The 14,489-nt window shown below is 57.0% G+C and overlaps 1 protein-coding gene across 14 annotated transcripts in view; it reads right to left on the minus strand.

Annotated features, from left to right (window-relative positions):
• Obscn (obscurin, cytoskeletal calmodulin and titin-interacting RhoGEF) overlaps positions 1-8,415 on the minus strand; it is a 134,144-nt gene extending 125,729 nt beyond the window's left edge. For 13 of the 14 annotated variants that reach the window (XM_077109437.1, XM_077109439.1, XM_077109440.1 and 10 more), the window contains exons 1-8: positions 8,275-8,415; positions 4,266-5,268; positions 3,321-3,590; positions 2,847-3,107; positions 2,236-2,544; positions 1,561-1,827; positions 963-1,244; positions 339-614 (exon numbers count right to left, since the gene is read on the minus strand). In XM_077109437.1, coding sequence (XP_076965552.1) covers positions 339-614; positions 963-1,244; positions 1,561-1,827; positions 2,236-2,544; positions 2,847-3,107; positions 3,321-3,590; positions 4,266-5,247 — 2,647 coding nt within the window. In that variant the 5' untranslated portion in view covers positions 5,248-5,268; positions 8,275-8,415. The remainder of the gene's footprint in view (positions 1-338; positions 615-962; positions 1,245-1,560; positions 1,828-2,235; positions 2,545-2,846; positions 3,108-3,320; positions 3,591-4,265; positions 5,269-8,274) is intronic. The other variant, XM_077109434.1, reaches the window with a different exon arrangement.
• Positions 8,416-14,489: the final 6,074 nt, after the last annotated feature.

Here is a 14,489-nt window from a genome sequence, read left to right on the forward strand (position 1 = left end):
TCAGCCCTTGGTTTAAATAAAAGGAGGGCTTCAAAATCCTGTAAGCTTCCCAGCCAGAGCCCAGCCCACAAGCACAGAGTAAGCAAGAGGCTTTCAGGACTACAGAGTGGCCCCCTGCAGGGCAGGCACAATGGGCAATGGAGGTTCAGGCAGAGGAAAACTCTCCCAAAGCTGGGATAGAGTTCAACCTTTGTTCCTAAATTTCCTTCCTGGTACTTTCTTTTCCATGTTTGGATCCTTCAACCTTCTAAGCATTAGTTTGGCATTTTATTTTATTTTCCCAAACAGGGAAGAAGCTGCCCCCAACCACTGGGCACAGGTATACATAAGGCACTTACCAGAGACCCGTAGGTGGAAGTCCACAGAGTCCTCACCCACACGGCAGGAGTAGGTGCCCTCATCCTGCCTGCTGACTGAGGCCACTACCAGCCGATGCCAGGTCCCCACATCCTCCTGAGAGAAGCGCTGGCAGGAACCACCCAGCTCCTTGCCATCTTTAAACCAGGACACAGGGACGTGGGCATCCGCGGTCTCACACTCAAACCTCGCCGGGCCCCCCACCTCAGCATCCACACAGCCGCCCACTGTGTCTTTGCGTAGGAAGGGCGTGAGGCCTGCAGGGTATGGCAGAGGTGGTCAGGGACCACAGGGCTCCTGACCACGCACCTGGCACAGAGACTGCAGGCTGGAGGGTCCAGGCTCACAGACCACACAGGACACTGATTCTAACCCAGATAAGAGGCACCCTGGCCAACTTGCTGAGTCCCAACCATGGTACTCACTGCTCACCCAAGTGGCCACCCACAGTTATCCCTCCTACAGGGTTGGGCCTGCCCTCCCACCCTCCCCATGCTGCCCTGCTGCCCAGAACCCCTTGCAGCCTGGGGAAGGGGATGCATGTCCCGCACCACAGTAGGGCCAGGAAGGACGTTGGCCCTGGCTTGCCTTCCCAAGACCCTCACCTTGCACAGACAGTTGGTAGGCAACACGGCTCCCGCGGCTGACACACTCGTAGAGGCCAGCGTCGTCCTGCCCCACGTCGCGCACCAGCAGTGCCCGCCGCCCAGCTGAAGCCTGTTCCTCGTACTTGGGCCCAGGAGGTAACACACGGCCGTCTTTCAGCCACGTCACAGCTGCAGCCTGGTCCGACAGCTCGGCCAGCAGCTGAGCCTCCTCGTGCAGCCGGGCCAGCACCTCGCGAGCGGCCACCGCTGGTGGCTTGTGGGCAGTCAGCCCAGGAGCTGCTGGGGGCCAGGGATGGGTGGACAGAAGGGACCAGGGCAATGGAAGGCGGTAAGGGAGGGAAAGGAAAAACAAGGTCAGAATGAGGAGAGGATGGGGTGGGTGGATGAAGAGGAGGGTGGAGGAAGGAGGCAGGCGGAGGGGCAGGGTCCAGCTGAACCTGCTGTCCACACACACCCTGCCTGGCCTGCCTGCCTCAGCGCCCCACCCCCGGCCCTGCTTCCTCTTGCTGCTGCGGGCTAACTCCACAGGGGCAGCTCTCCTAGGACCCCATGCTGACACCGCCTTAAGGAAACAGGCTCCTGGACCCAGGCCTACCTCGGACCTCCATCCGAATGCTGCTTTCAATGCCATCAGCCACAAACTTGAGCTGTGCCCCGTGCAGGCTGGCGGGCACCTCTCGGATGGTGAGTGTATGCCGGGTACGATCACAGCGGATCACATACGTGCGGCTGGCCTTCAGAGCCACCCCGTCCAGGAACCATTCACCAGCAGAGGCCACAGTGAGGTCCACAGAGAAGGTGACTTCTCCACCCTCCACTGCTGCCACTGCCTTCAGGGGCGTCCTCACGGCCAGCTGGGGGGCTGTGGTGCAGGCAAGTTAAGAGGGGACCAGGGCAGGTGAGGTCCCTGCTTCCCCTTCCTCTTCCTCCAAAGGACAGGTATTTGGGCTCAAGTCACAACAGACAGGGAGCCATAAGCACAAGTCACAACAGATAGGGAATGAGCCAGAACCACCTGGCAATACCCCAGGATCCCACAAACCTCTGCAGCTGGGCAGTACTGAAGCTGCATCCCCTGGGGCTACTGGAGACAGGCAGGCTCCAGGGGACCTGAGTCCTATCTTGGGTCCCCTCCCTTCCCACTAAGAAGGCCCCAAAGTCCCCACCCTCACAAAGAGTCTCTTCAAGGCCTTGCTGGAGGCTGTGCTCTGCTCTGGCCGGGGCAGCCCCTGGTGCCAGGGGTCACTCCTTTCTAGGCAGCTTCACTTACCCAGGTGGATGGTCCCCGGGAACTCCAGGTAGGGACTCTGGCCAAAGCTGTTGACAGCTGACACCCTGAACTGGAAGTCACCCTCCTCAGTCACACCTGTGACGGTGAGCTCAGGTGTGGCCACCCACTCATCCTTGTGGCACCGACTCCAGATGTAGGTGCCCAGCCGCCGCTTCTCCACCAGGTAGCCATCAATGGTCACAGGGCGGTCCCCGGGGGGTGGTGGATACCAGCCAAGGGTCACAGAACTCTCCGTTCTGTCCTTCACCACAGGGTCCACAGGGGGGTGGAGAGGTGGCCTCCTGGGGGCTAGCAAGAGATGGGCCAAGGTCACTAATGGGGGCCCAGAAAAGGAATCACAGAACCTCAGCCCTCCAAAAGACTGGACCACCAGCCATCAGGGAAGCTGTGGCCTCAGGACCCTACCCCAGACCTGCAGTCTCTGGCTGATACCAAAGAGGCCTCACCTGGAAGGAGGAGCCTGACCCACACCTCCCCCCAGCCTCCCCACAGCCCTGATCAAGGATCACGGGCTGCCGATGGCCATGTGCCCAAGGACTGAGGCAGGGGTCCTAGGGAAGACTTCACTGCAGTATCACTCAGGGTCTTACCAGACACGCAGAACTGGGTGGAGGTGCGGGAGTCTCCAGCCATGAAGACCACCTCGCCCATGTCTTCCAAGCTGCACTGAAAGATGGTCAGCATGTGGCACGTGCCTTCTGCTGTGATGGCCACTCGGCCACCAGTCACCACCTCCTCCTGGTTCCTCAGCCAGCGCACAGGGCCCTCAGGCACTGCCAGCTCCACGCAAAAAATGGCAGTGTCCCCCTCACGCACTGCTGTCTTCCGGGGCAGTTTCCGAGTCAGGTTCCCTGGGATGGGAAGAGCCCAGGCTAGTCAGCCTTGCCCCTAGCTCTACCGGCGGCCAGCATACTGGCTCGCAGTCGCATTTCCCCATCCTGCCCCTAATTTGCCCCTGCCCCCCCCTCCGCTCTATCCGGTGCTGGCCCCATCCTCGCCCCTTTTGTGTGCGCCTGCCTTGACCCTCCGAGGCCAATCTGCCCTCCCCGCCCTCCGCCGCCTGCCTTGGACAGCGAGCTCCGCCACGGTGCGGCTGCCCTCCGTGGTCTCACAGATGTACACGGCGTCGTCGTCAGCCGAGACGTTGCGCACAGTGAGCCTGCGCTCGGTGCCCTCCTCCTCGATGCCGTACTTGGCGCTTGCCCACAGCCGCGTCTCCTCCTTGAACCACGCAGTCTCTGTGGTGGGCTGCGGCACCTCGCACTGGAACGTGGCAGACTCCTTCTCCCGCACCTCCAGGTCCTGCAGCCGCCTCTTGAAGGGCACGGCGGGCTCTGTGGAGACCGGCTGGTGAGAGGGGCCGGGAGGATATCGGAGGACAGGAGGCTCCAGAGTGCAGGAGTTGGGATCTGGGAGTTGGGAAGTGGCGGGGGGGGGGGGGGGGGGGGGGGAGTGACCCAGAATTCGGAGACAGAAGAAGGTGGAGGAGGTGGGAAGGGGTAAAAAGGGTGTAGGATATAGGGTGGCGGTGGCAGGAGGCCCCAGGGGATTGGGACCAGAAATGGGGGGGAAGAGGCAATGTCAGATAAAGGTGGGGAAGTGGGGGTTTGGCAAGGAAAACATGATAAGGGAAAGACAGAGGGCTAAGTATTAAGGTTCCGGAAATGGTGAGGTTTGGAGGGGTCTCCGCCGGGTAGGAATAAGTGCGGTGGGAGAGGGGCAGGAACTTGGCGGGTTGCGCTCCTGTGGTGGGAAGCGAGTCCCTACAATCAGCAAAGATGGAGGATCTTAGCCCCTGCATTGTGCAAACCAGAAACAAAACCTGGTTTGGGGGAGAACCACCCAGACTTCCAACTCTGGTCTATATTCCACGACCGACTTGCGCCATTGGGCTACCTATGGCAGCGGCGGCTAGGGCCAAAGGAGGTGGGCACAGGGACCAGGGAGGACCCTTGCCTGCGCGCAGGCAGCTTCTCGCTGGGACCGCCGCCTGGCACCATGGTCCTCACCTCGCACTACCACCAACACGGAGCTGTAGGTCTGGCCCACGAGGTTGGACGCCGTGCAGGTGTAGAGGCCGCGGTCCGACTGCTTACAGAACAGAATCTTCAACACGAAGTTCTCTTGCGCGTCCTCATACACCACGTGTCGCCGTCCCTCTGTCACCAGCTGCCCATCCTTCTTCCACACCGTCTCAGGCTTGGGCTCACCAGTCACGTAGCAGCTGAGACGCGCGTGTTTGCCCTCTGTCACCGTGCAGGTGCGGGTGCCGGCGCCGGGTGGTGAGGCGGGGACGCCCTCTGCGCGCATGGCTTCACGTCGCTGCTGCAGGTGAGCCAGGAGCGCTGCCGTGGAGGCCCCAGGTGGGCTGGCAGCTTCCGTGTCTGAGTCTACCACCAGCGAGGCAGCAGCACTGGCTGCACCCAGCGGGTTCTCTGCCCGCACCTCGTAGGTGCCACCGTCCCGCGGTCGCGCCGCCCGGATGCGCAGCTTGCTCGCCTCGCCTTGCTCCTCCACGCGCACACGGGGGGCGTCGGGTGCACCCAGGCGCCGCCCATCCTTGGACCAGCTTACAGCCGGTGGTGGCGAGCCGCGCACGCGGCAGCTAAATGTGGCCTCAGCGCCCTCGCGCACGCGGATGGACGTAGGCCGTAGCAGAAAGTGTGGTGCCTGCTCAGCACACGCAGCCTCAGCGTCCACTTGCAGGCCCACGGCCGCAAAGGCTTCGCCAATCGCGTTGCGCGCGCGGCACACATACTGCCCGCTATCGCCAAGCGCTAGGTCCAGGATAGTGAGGCGGTATATGTCGCCGTCCTGGGCCAGACGGAAGCGTGCGCCTGCCTCCACCGGCTGCCGGTCCTTCTCCCAGCTTACGTGTGGCGTGGGGTTGCCCACGATCTGGCAGCTCAGTGTGGCGTCCTTGCCCACAGAAACTACGAAAGCCTTGGGCCGGGTCAGGAAGCGCGGTGCACCGCTGAAGGAGTGATCCATGGTGGTGCCAATATTGGGGACCTGTGAAGGAGTGGAAAGAAGGTCCCAGTGGTGTTGGGATGAGCCCCTCGCCATGCCCCACCTACACCCCTCCCTTCATCAGTGTCACCTGCAGAACCCAGTTTAAGGTGGGGTGCTTCCTCCCCAGGAGTCTCTTCTTGTCCTGCATATTACCCCACCCACCAAGCCTGGCTAGATGGCACCATGGCCCAGCAGTGCAGAGCTCTTTAACTGTAAAAGCATCTCCTCTTCCTCCCCCTCCAGCTCTAGTCTCCCCAGTTGAGGTTCCTCCAGCAGCCAGGCAGCCCTGCTTCTCCAGCAGCTTTGCACTTGGCCTCCTGCCTTCCGATAGCTCTCCCCACAGACCTACCCAGTGCACCTGGGCCACTCTGCCATCCCCTGCCATCCCCTGCCACACACTGCTGCTACCAGGGTCTAAAACTCCAATTTGGCTATGTTTCCCTGGCAGTAGGAGGGGGAGGCCAGGCAGGCTGGGCCTTAGAGGCCCCCAGTGGGCACCAGTTTTCTGTCTGCTACCACTGTGGATGCCATTGTGTACCATAGGTGGCAGTTCTCTACACAACCAGCTTTGCTCTGAGCCTCCTCCAGGTGTGCCCACATCCTTTATCCCTCACCTTTTCTGTGGGGTTCCACACATCCCCTTGACCCCATTCTTCAGCAGCAGAAGAAAAGGAAAGGAACCCCCCAGCCGGCCAGGCTTCTCTTAGCCAACAAGCACTCCAAGGCCACTCAGCTGCTCCAGACCCCACACCCTGGCTCACAGTGCTCATCTGCTGCCTGCCTTTCTCATGCAAGTCTCTGGCCCAAGTAGGAACAGGGAGATTCGAGAGTGGGACAGTGTACAGTCAGTGACATGGCTGGAAAGGACAGCTGAAGGATCCTGGCCAGCTGGGGCTGGCAAGGTCAGCAATGTCCCCTGGAACAGCCTGGGGTCTCCAGCTAGTCTGGGGCTGTGAGTGGCCTGGTCACTCCACAGATCTGTCATAGCTCTGCCAGCTCTGGGCTGGGAAGGGGTCAGAAGCCTCAGTCAACCTGAGGCTGAGCCCCAGCCAGCACCCAGTACAAGAGAGGAGACTGCCTGCCTGCACAGGGTCTTGCCTAAGAATGACAGGAGGAAGCACTGATGCTCTCCACCTGGGCAGACACAAGCACCCCACTACCCAGAGGTCGTCACCATGTACCCTGCAGAGCCCCCAGTCTCTTGGCTGGGCTGCCCAGGATGGAGTAGTTGGATCCATGTTCCCAGCAGCCCTCCAGCTCCCAGTGCTCTGATTCAGGTACCTAATCTCCCCTAATCCCCTTCCAGGAGGCTGAGCCTGGACCAGGGCTGGGCTGCAGTTGCTGTCTGCTGACTCACTGTGCAGTCAGCACCTCTGTTTCTCCACCACCACGGCCCAGGCCCCACCTCTCTGGGCCTCGGTAGGATTTAGGTAGGAGTGGGGGTCACCATGCAGCACAAACCAGGACCCCAGTGTAGAAGCTGCTGAGGCACCTTTATATGAAAGTACTACTTTGGCATCAGCATCCAAAGACCCTAAGCACCTAGGTCTTAACAGTGCTTCCTGAAATTATATGGTCAATCTGTGGGTTCCCAACCCCCACCACACCCAGAGCCTGAGCTGCCCACCCAGAGAAGATTGAACAAGCTTGTGCAGGCAGCCAGTCACTGCACAGGTTTAAGGGGACCTGGCCACAGCCCTCAGCACGTACACAGGTTGACTCTGGCCTAGCAACAGTGGTGGACACCCCAAAGTGTTTGTAGGCTTCTGGGGGACAGTGTCTTGCCCTGCGGTCTGCTCAAGACCTACATTCCAGCCACCAGTATGTTCCGAGTGGTGATTTACCCCAGTAATGACCATGGGGCCCAGGTGTTCATCCAAATATATCAGCTTCAGGGGACCTCAGCCACCCTGCAGGTAGACATCCCCATTTGTCAGCAGGACTAAGGCCAGAGAGAGGCTGCTGCATGCACATGCTCCAGGAAAGGGCAGCTGCTCACCTTCCCAGGCACCCATTCAACAGAGGAGGAAACTGAGGCCCCCAAGAAACCCACCCAGGGACACGTGCAGAAGCACCTTCCTCCTGCCTGGTTTGAACTGGGGTCTTAGGAATGTGCTTCCTCATAAACACAGCAGAAGCTTCTCAGCAGGGGAAACTGAGGTCAGAATTTTTCTTCTCCGATGTCTATGGACCACACTGGGTTCCTCAGCCTGCAGAGGGCTTCTCCAGCCTGGAGGACTCTTGGATCCCTCTCCCACCTGGGCTATCCCCAAGAGTCCCTGTAGCTGGCCCCAGCCCACCCATGCTCCTCACCCCACCCCACCCCAGGGAACCCCTCCGAGCGAACTCGCACAGAACTTTGCTATTCTCTGCTCCTTGCAGGGCTGGGCCTGTATTTCCAGGTGAACCTAGAGTGGGAGGTGGCTCAGGGACCCTGCAGAGTACCTCATCCCATTCCCAGGAACCCTGCTTGCAGGCCCTCTGCCTCCAATGGAACAGATCCAGTGACCTGTGGCCTCTGTGTCCTTTCAGAATGTATTTCCAAGGGCAGCTCCTGAGCCTGCGCCTCACCTTAGACCCTGGGCATACTGACCACCCCCACTCCAGGGGAAATTCTTTCCCGGAATCAAGTGTCAGTGCCCCTCTGGCTGTCCCCTCCACTGAGCCAACAGGCCCAAAATAGCCCCAGCTGTCAGCAGGCATCTATCTCGGTACAGCTGGGGGCAGGGCTGGCCGGACCCCCAGGCAGCTCTGGGGGGCAGACAGCACAGAGGGGCAGTGGGTGCACCCTGCCGACCCCATACCTCCCAGCTCCAGCGGGACAGGCTGCTTCTCCCCCTGTGAGGGCCTGGCACTGAGTTACCAGAGGACTGGGGACTGGAATCCTCTGCTCCCTGCTCAGGAGGGACTTGGCCTAGCTAGACCCCTGGAGTCGCAGTTGCACAGAACTGCGACCTCCACTCAGGAGCCAAGGATGGCGGCTGCCCTCACCACAGCTCTCCTCACCTGTCTCTACGGGAGCTCGGGGTGGCGCCAGGCGGAGGGTACAGGTGGTGCGTCAGGGGCTGCCGGGTCTTGCCTCCTTCCTAGGGCCCAGGACCGACGTGGTTCCCACCCAGCAGCCCACACTCCAGCTGGCCCTCAGACTGGACAGGGACGAAAGGACAGGCAAACGCAGTCAGCTGGAGCAGACTGGGCCCGCCCCACCCCGCCCCCACCATGGAGAGGCCAGCCCAGCCCAGCTCCAAAATAGGCCTGGTGTCACTGTCCCTGATTCAGTTTCCACCTCGGCCCCCGGGAGGCAAAGGGCAGGTGGCCAGGGGCACAGCCAGGGGCAGGAAGATGCCTGTGTCCTCCAGCAATGATGTGGACTCAGGGTTGGCACAGCTGGCCTAGTCCCTCCTCAGAGCAGTGTCTAGATCCAGGGGGAAGGAGCTGGGCAGCAGGACAACTCCAGGAGTCAAGTGATCAACCCTGAATGAAACCTAGCACTGAGCACCAGAGAGACCCATTACCACCTTGATGGGGACCCAGGATACTCCATAGACCCAGTACCACCCCTAGGGGACCAAGACCACCACAAGTAGACCTAGCACCATCCCCAGGGAACACAGGATTACCCCCCGGGGTACATAGGACTGCCACGATGGGACACAGAAACATCTCAAGGGGCCCAGGACCACCTCAAGTAGATCCAGCACCACCTCAAGTGGACCCAACACCACCTCAAGTGGACCTAGCACCACCCCAAGGAGCCCAGGACCACTGGGTTGCTCACCACCTGAACTTCTGGGGTCCTTTCAATGGAACAGGGCAGCCAGGAGCTAGGCACAGTTCCCTGGGTCATATCTACCCTGCCCTGGCCACACCTGCGACCCAGCCCACCTTTTATCCTTCCCTACTGTGTTCAACCTGGCTGTCAAGTCGCCTGTTTCAGTGGGAGTGAGGGTGGTATAAGAACCCAGTCTGCCCAGGGCTGAGGACCTCTCCCAGAGGCAGGGTACATGCCAACAGCACCCCCTGCCTCGTAGCCCAGGAGGACCCTGCCCACCACCCTCCCCCAAACTCAGGGACAAAGGTAGAATGGACACTGTGCAGCCCCCACCCCCACCCCATAGGGAGAGGATGAATTTTACCTGGCAGCAAGGCACCCAACAGGAGCCAGAGGGGTCACCTGATGAGAGTCCTGGCCCTTCCCCAAGGAGCAGAACCCCCTCGACCTGGATCTGAAGAAGGTGACTGGGCTCTTCCTGCAGGCTGCACCTGAAGACATGGGGACCCAGGGCAGATGCCAAGGCAGGTCCCATGTGGCCCATACTACACCTTTGCTGAGCTGCTGGAGCCAGAGTAGGGGTGGGTGGGCAAGGGTTTAGAGCTGGGTATGGGGGGCTGCTCAGGCTGCTAGAGGAAAACTCCTGAGCAAAGCCTGCAAAGCAGGAGTCGGGGTAGGGAAGAGGGTGGCCACCAAGAGCCAGGGTGCGGCTGCTCCGCACCTCCAGGCTTCATCCTCCACCCCCAGCTGGTGCCAAGGTCCCATGTCCTTGCCCTCAGCTTCTGGTGAGGAGCCTCTTATGTCCTCACAGGGAAAAAGGAAAGAAAGAGCTCCCTGGGGTCCTATTAGTCCCACTGAAGAGGCTCCACCTCTCGATCCAAGCACCACCCAAAGCCAGCTCCTAGCGCCATCCCCTGGCAGGGAGGCACTCAGCACAGGGATCTGAGGGTGTACTGACTTTCAGGGAACAGCACCAATTATGGAGGAAAGAACTTGAAGCACAGCTGGTCCCTAAGTGTGAGTGCCTGCACATGGTTGCAGGCATGCATGCATATTCTGACGAGCATGCACACGCTTGCTTGAATGTCTGTGTACATTGTGCTGTGTGCATGCCTGTGTACCTGTATGTGTGCACATGCATGCATTAGAGATAGCTTTGTGAATGTGTGTGTGTGTTAATGCATGCATGAGTAGCTGCCTGTGGATATGCGTGTGTGTGCCTGTGGGTATGTGTGTGGGCATACCTGTGTGTGGAGGCAAGCATGTAAGCATGCCCCACCCTTCCTAGCACAGGGTCACAGGAGGCCAGAGAGGAAGTCCATGCTGAAGGAAAAGAACTGTCTCTGTCCCAGAAACTGCCCCCAGCTCCTGACCATCTTCCCAGCTGTCTCACTGGAGCATCACCAGCCCTGTGGCTTTTTGCCCTGCCCCCCACCACCCTTCCAATGTAGAGGACCCCTCCTTTTGTTTCATATTTCCTGCCCTGAATTTCCTATTATTTTTGCTTAAACTATTATTTTAACTGATACATAAAAACTGTTATCATATTGGCATCAAAACAGATAAAACGACCAATAGAATAGAAGACAAGAGACAAACCAACATACAGCCATCCAATACTTGACAAAAGGGCCCAAAAAATATGTTGAAAAAAAGATAGTCTTTTTAACAAATGATGCTGGGAAAACTGGAACTCCATCATGAAATTTGGATTCCCATTTTTCACCTGGCACAAAAGTCAAATCAAAATGGATCAAAGACTTAGGAGTTAGACCAGAAACTGCAACTGCTAGAAGAAAACAGTTGACATTCCATAATACAGGTGCAGGCACCACTTCCTTCACAAGACCCTACAGCTCAAGAAATAAAACCAAGAATCAGTAAATGGTTCACCATCAAATTAAAAAGACTCTGTACGGCCAAGGATATGATTAAGAGCAATGAAGAGAGAGCCTACAGAATATGAGACCTTTGCCACCTGCTCCTCAAATAGGCAAATAACATCCAGAATATATGAAGAACTCAAAAACTGAATGCTAAAAAAATCATACAATAAATTAATGGGCAAAGGAACTAAACAGAAATTTTTAAAAAGAAGAAACACAAATGGGCAACAAATACATGAAAAATGTTCAATATCTCTAGCAACTGGGGAAATGCAAATCAAAACTACACTGAGCTGGGGTATACACTGTTATAGGTTATACACCTATAACCCCAGTGGCTGGGGAGGCTGAGGCAGTAAGATCGCGAGTTCAAAGCAGCCTCAGCAACTTAGCGAGGCTCTAAGGAACTTAGAGAGACCCTGTCTCTAAATAAAATATAGAAAGGGCTGAGGATGTTGCTCAGTGGTTAAATGCCCCTGGGTTCAATCCCTGGTACCACAAAACAGCAACAACAAAAAGACGACACTAAGATTTCATCTCCATTCCAGTCAGAATGGCAATTATCAAGAATATGAATAATAATAAATGCTGTTGAGGATATTGGGGAAAGGGTGCACTCATACATTGTTGGTGGAACTGCAAATTAGTGCAACCACTCTGGAAAGCAGTATGGAGATTGCTCAAAAAGCTAGGAATGGAACCACCATATGACCCAGCTATCCACTCCTTGGTATTTATCCCAAAGAACCAAAATCAGCTTACTATAGTGACATAGGCACTTTAATGTTTACAGCAGAACAATTCACAATATCCAAGTTATGGAAGCAACCCAGATGTCTGTCAATAGGTGAAGATGATCAAGAAAAGGTGTTATATAGAGACAACAGAGTTGAACTCAGCCATAAAGAAGAATGAAATAATGGCATTTACCTGTAAATGGGGAAATGGAGAAAATCATGCCAAGTGAAATAAGCCAGAATCAGAAAAATCAAGGGTCAACTCTTTTCTTTCAAGTGTGACAACTGGAGCAAAATAAAGGATGGGTGGTTGGGGAGGGGATTGGATATGGTAAAGATGCAGGAAGATCAGTGGAGTAGGAGACAAGAGGGAGGAAGGACGGAAAGGGGAGGAAATGTGGAATGAGTTTAACAAAATTCTGCCATATGCAAATGTAAATGTATAAAAGGGAACCTCACCTTTATGTATATACAAAGAGTACCAATGAAAATAAATAAAGGAGCGAAAGGAAGATCAGTAGAGGAGAGAGACTAGGGTAAGGGAGGAAGGGAGGAAAGCGGGGAGGAATGGGGATTGAAATGAAATTCCTTGCATGTATAATCCTGTAAAAATGAACCCAGCTACTATATAGATCATAATGCTCTAATAAAAACGTTTTTAAAGTCAACAGAAAATGTGAAGAATTTTAGAAAAAAAGTTTTTGTAACTGCAGATATTGAAGGATGTCTGCCCCATACCTCTTGGAGGAAGGGTATCTGTTCCCCAAGCTCTGGAGCTGTGACTTGCCATGCCACCTGGTATGTGGTTCAGCTCACACTCAGTGCTGGACCCAGGGTCCTGCCACACACTTGTGGGAACCCCTTCACCAGACAACAGCCACATCCGGTAAGCAGGGACAGGTGGGTCTGTCCCTTTGCATGCCACTTCTCACCAACATGCACCAGGAGGGGCTTTTGAGCATGGCATGCTAGACACACGGGGTGTACTTCAGTGCAGATGGTGCTCCACAAGGCGCTACACTGGACAGAGGAGTGTGTGGGGCCAGGGCTTAGCACTTGCTCCTAATGCCCAGGAGGCAGACCTGGCTCCACAGAGCTGCAGGGGCCACAGAGAGTGACACGAACACCTAACCCATGAGAGAGAAGGCAGAAGGCAGGAGAGAAGGGACAGGCCAGACTGGGCTGTGCTGAGAGCTCATCTAGACCATGAGGGTGCAGGATGAATGTGGGTACCTGTCCAACTCTTCCACAGCCCACCTGCTCCTCTGTGCTGAGTCCTCCTGCTCCATGAACATCTGCTCCTCTATGCTCCCTCATGTGCTAAGTCCTCCTGCTCCACAGCCCTCCTCCTCTTCTGGGCTGAGTCCTCCTGCTCCATGACACACCTGCTCCTCTGTGCTCCTCCATGTATGAGCCCTCCTGCTCCACAGCCCACCTGCTCCTCTGTGCTCCTCCATGTGTGAGCCCTCCTGCTCCACAGCCCACCTGCTCCTTTGTGTTCCTCCATGTGTCAGTCTTCCTCATGACCCACCTCCTCCTCTGTGCTTCTCCATGTGTGAGTCCTCCTGCTCCACAACTCACCTGCTCCTCTGTGCTCCTCCATGTATGAGTCCTCCTGCTCCACAACTCACCTGCTCCTCTATGCTCCTCCATCTGTGAGCCCTCCTGTTCCACCGCCCACCTCCTCCTCTGTGCTCCTCCATATGTGAGCCCTCCTGCTCAACAGCCCACCTCCTCCTCTGTGCTGAGTCCTCCTGCTCCACAACCCACCTGCTCCTCTGTGCTCCTCCTCCTGCTCCACAGTCCACCTCCTCCTCTGTGCTCCTCCATGTGTGAGCCCTCCTGCTCCACAGCCCACCTGCTCCTCTATGCTCCTCCATGTGTGAGTCCTCCTGCTCCATGACCCACCTCCTCCTCTGTGCTCCTCAGTGGGTGAGTACTCCTGCTCCATAACTCACCTGCTCCTCTGTGCTCCTCCATGTGTGAGACCTCCTTTGTGCTCCCCCATTTATGAGACCTCCTGCTCTACATCCCCCTCCTCCTCTGTGCTGTGTATGGGTCCTCCTACTCACAGTCCCCATAGTTCCACGTCATTCATATGGAGCAGGACAGAAGGCAACCATGGCCAGGAACAGGAGGAAAGCAGGGCCCCACAAACACCCTGGCCACCAGGGGACAGCCACACTGGCCAGGCTGAAAGACCATGAAGAAAGGACAAAAGCTCTGGGTTGCTAGCCCTGCAGAGAACACATCCCTGAGCCCCCAGCCCTTTAGCAGGTGGAAACTGGGCCCCTCGGGTTCAGGGAGAGATGTCAGCATAGATACCAACCAGAGCGTGATTCTCCAAAGAATAACAATGTCACTCAGAACAGCGGAGCGTTGCAGGGCCATGGTAAACTAAGCATGTGCCAGGGAGGCTGAGGCCAGGGGAAGACTTTAGGGCACAGCAGGGAGATAGCCAGGTCCAGAGTTGGGGGCCTTGGAGACCCCAGGCAAGTGCTGGCGTCTGCGTGGGTGGAGGCCACTGCTGCACAGTTGTTCTGTCAGAGGTCTGGTCTGCAGTGTTGTGGTCTGAAAGAACAGAGCGACTTCTGCTCCTGAGCTGCTGAGTGTGAGGTGCAGGAGCTGGGAGGTGTTGATAATGTGCCCATCTGAGATGGGCATGCGGAGACTTCCCAGGGGAAACTTCCGCCTCTGGTTTTGCCAAGGTGTCAAAGAGCGTTCCTCCTGGATCATGGCCTTTCACAGGGATGAGGAGGGAGCCCAGGGCACAGATGTTCCGGGGAGAGACAGACCAAGCTGAGGAAAGGGAGCCAGAGAATATGT

This window comes from Callospermophilus lateralis, chromosome 5, assembly GCF_048772815.1.
Source record: "Callospermophilus lateralis isolate mCalLat2 chromosome 5, mCalLat2.hap1, whole genome shotgun sequence".
In the NCBI taxonomy this organism is placed as follows: Eukaryota; Metazoa; Chordata; class Mammalia; order Rodentia; family Sciuridae; genus Callospermophilus; species Callospermophilus lateralis.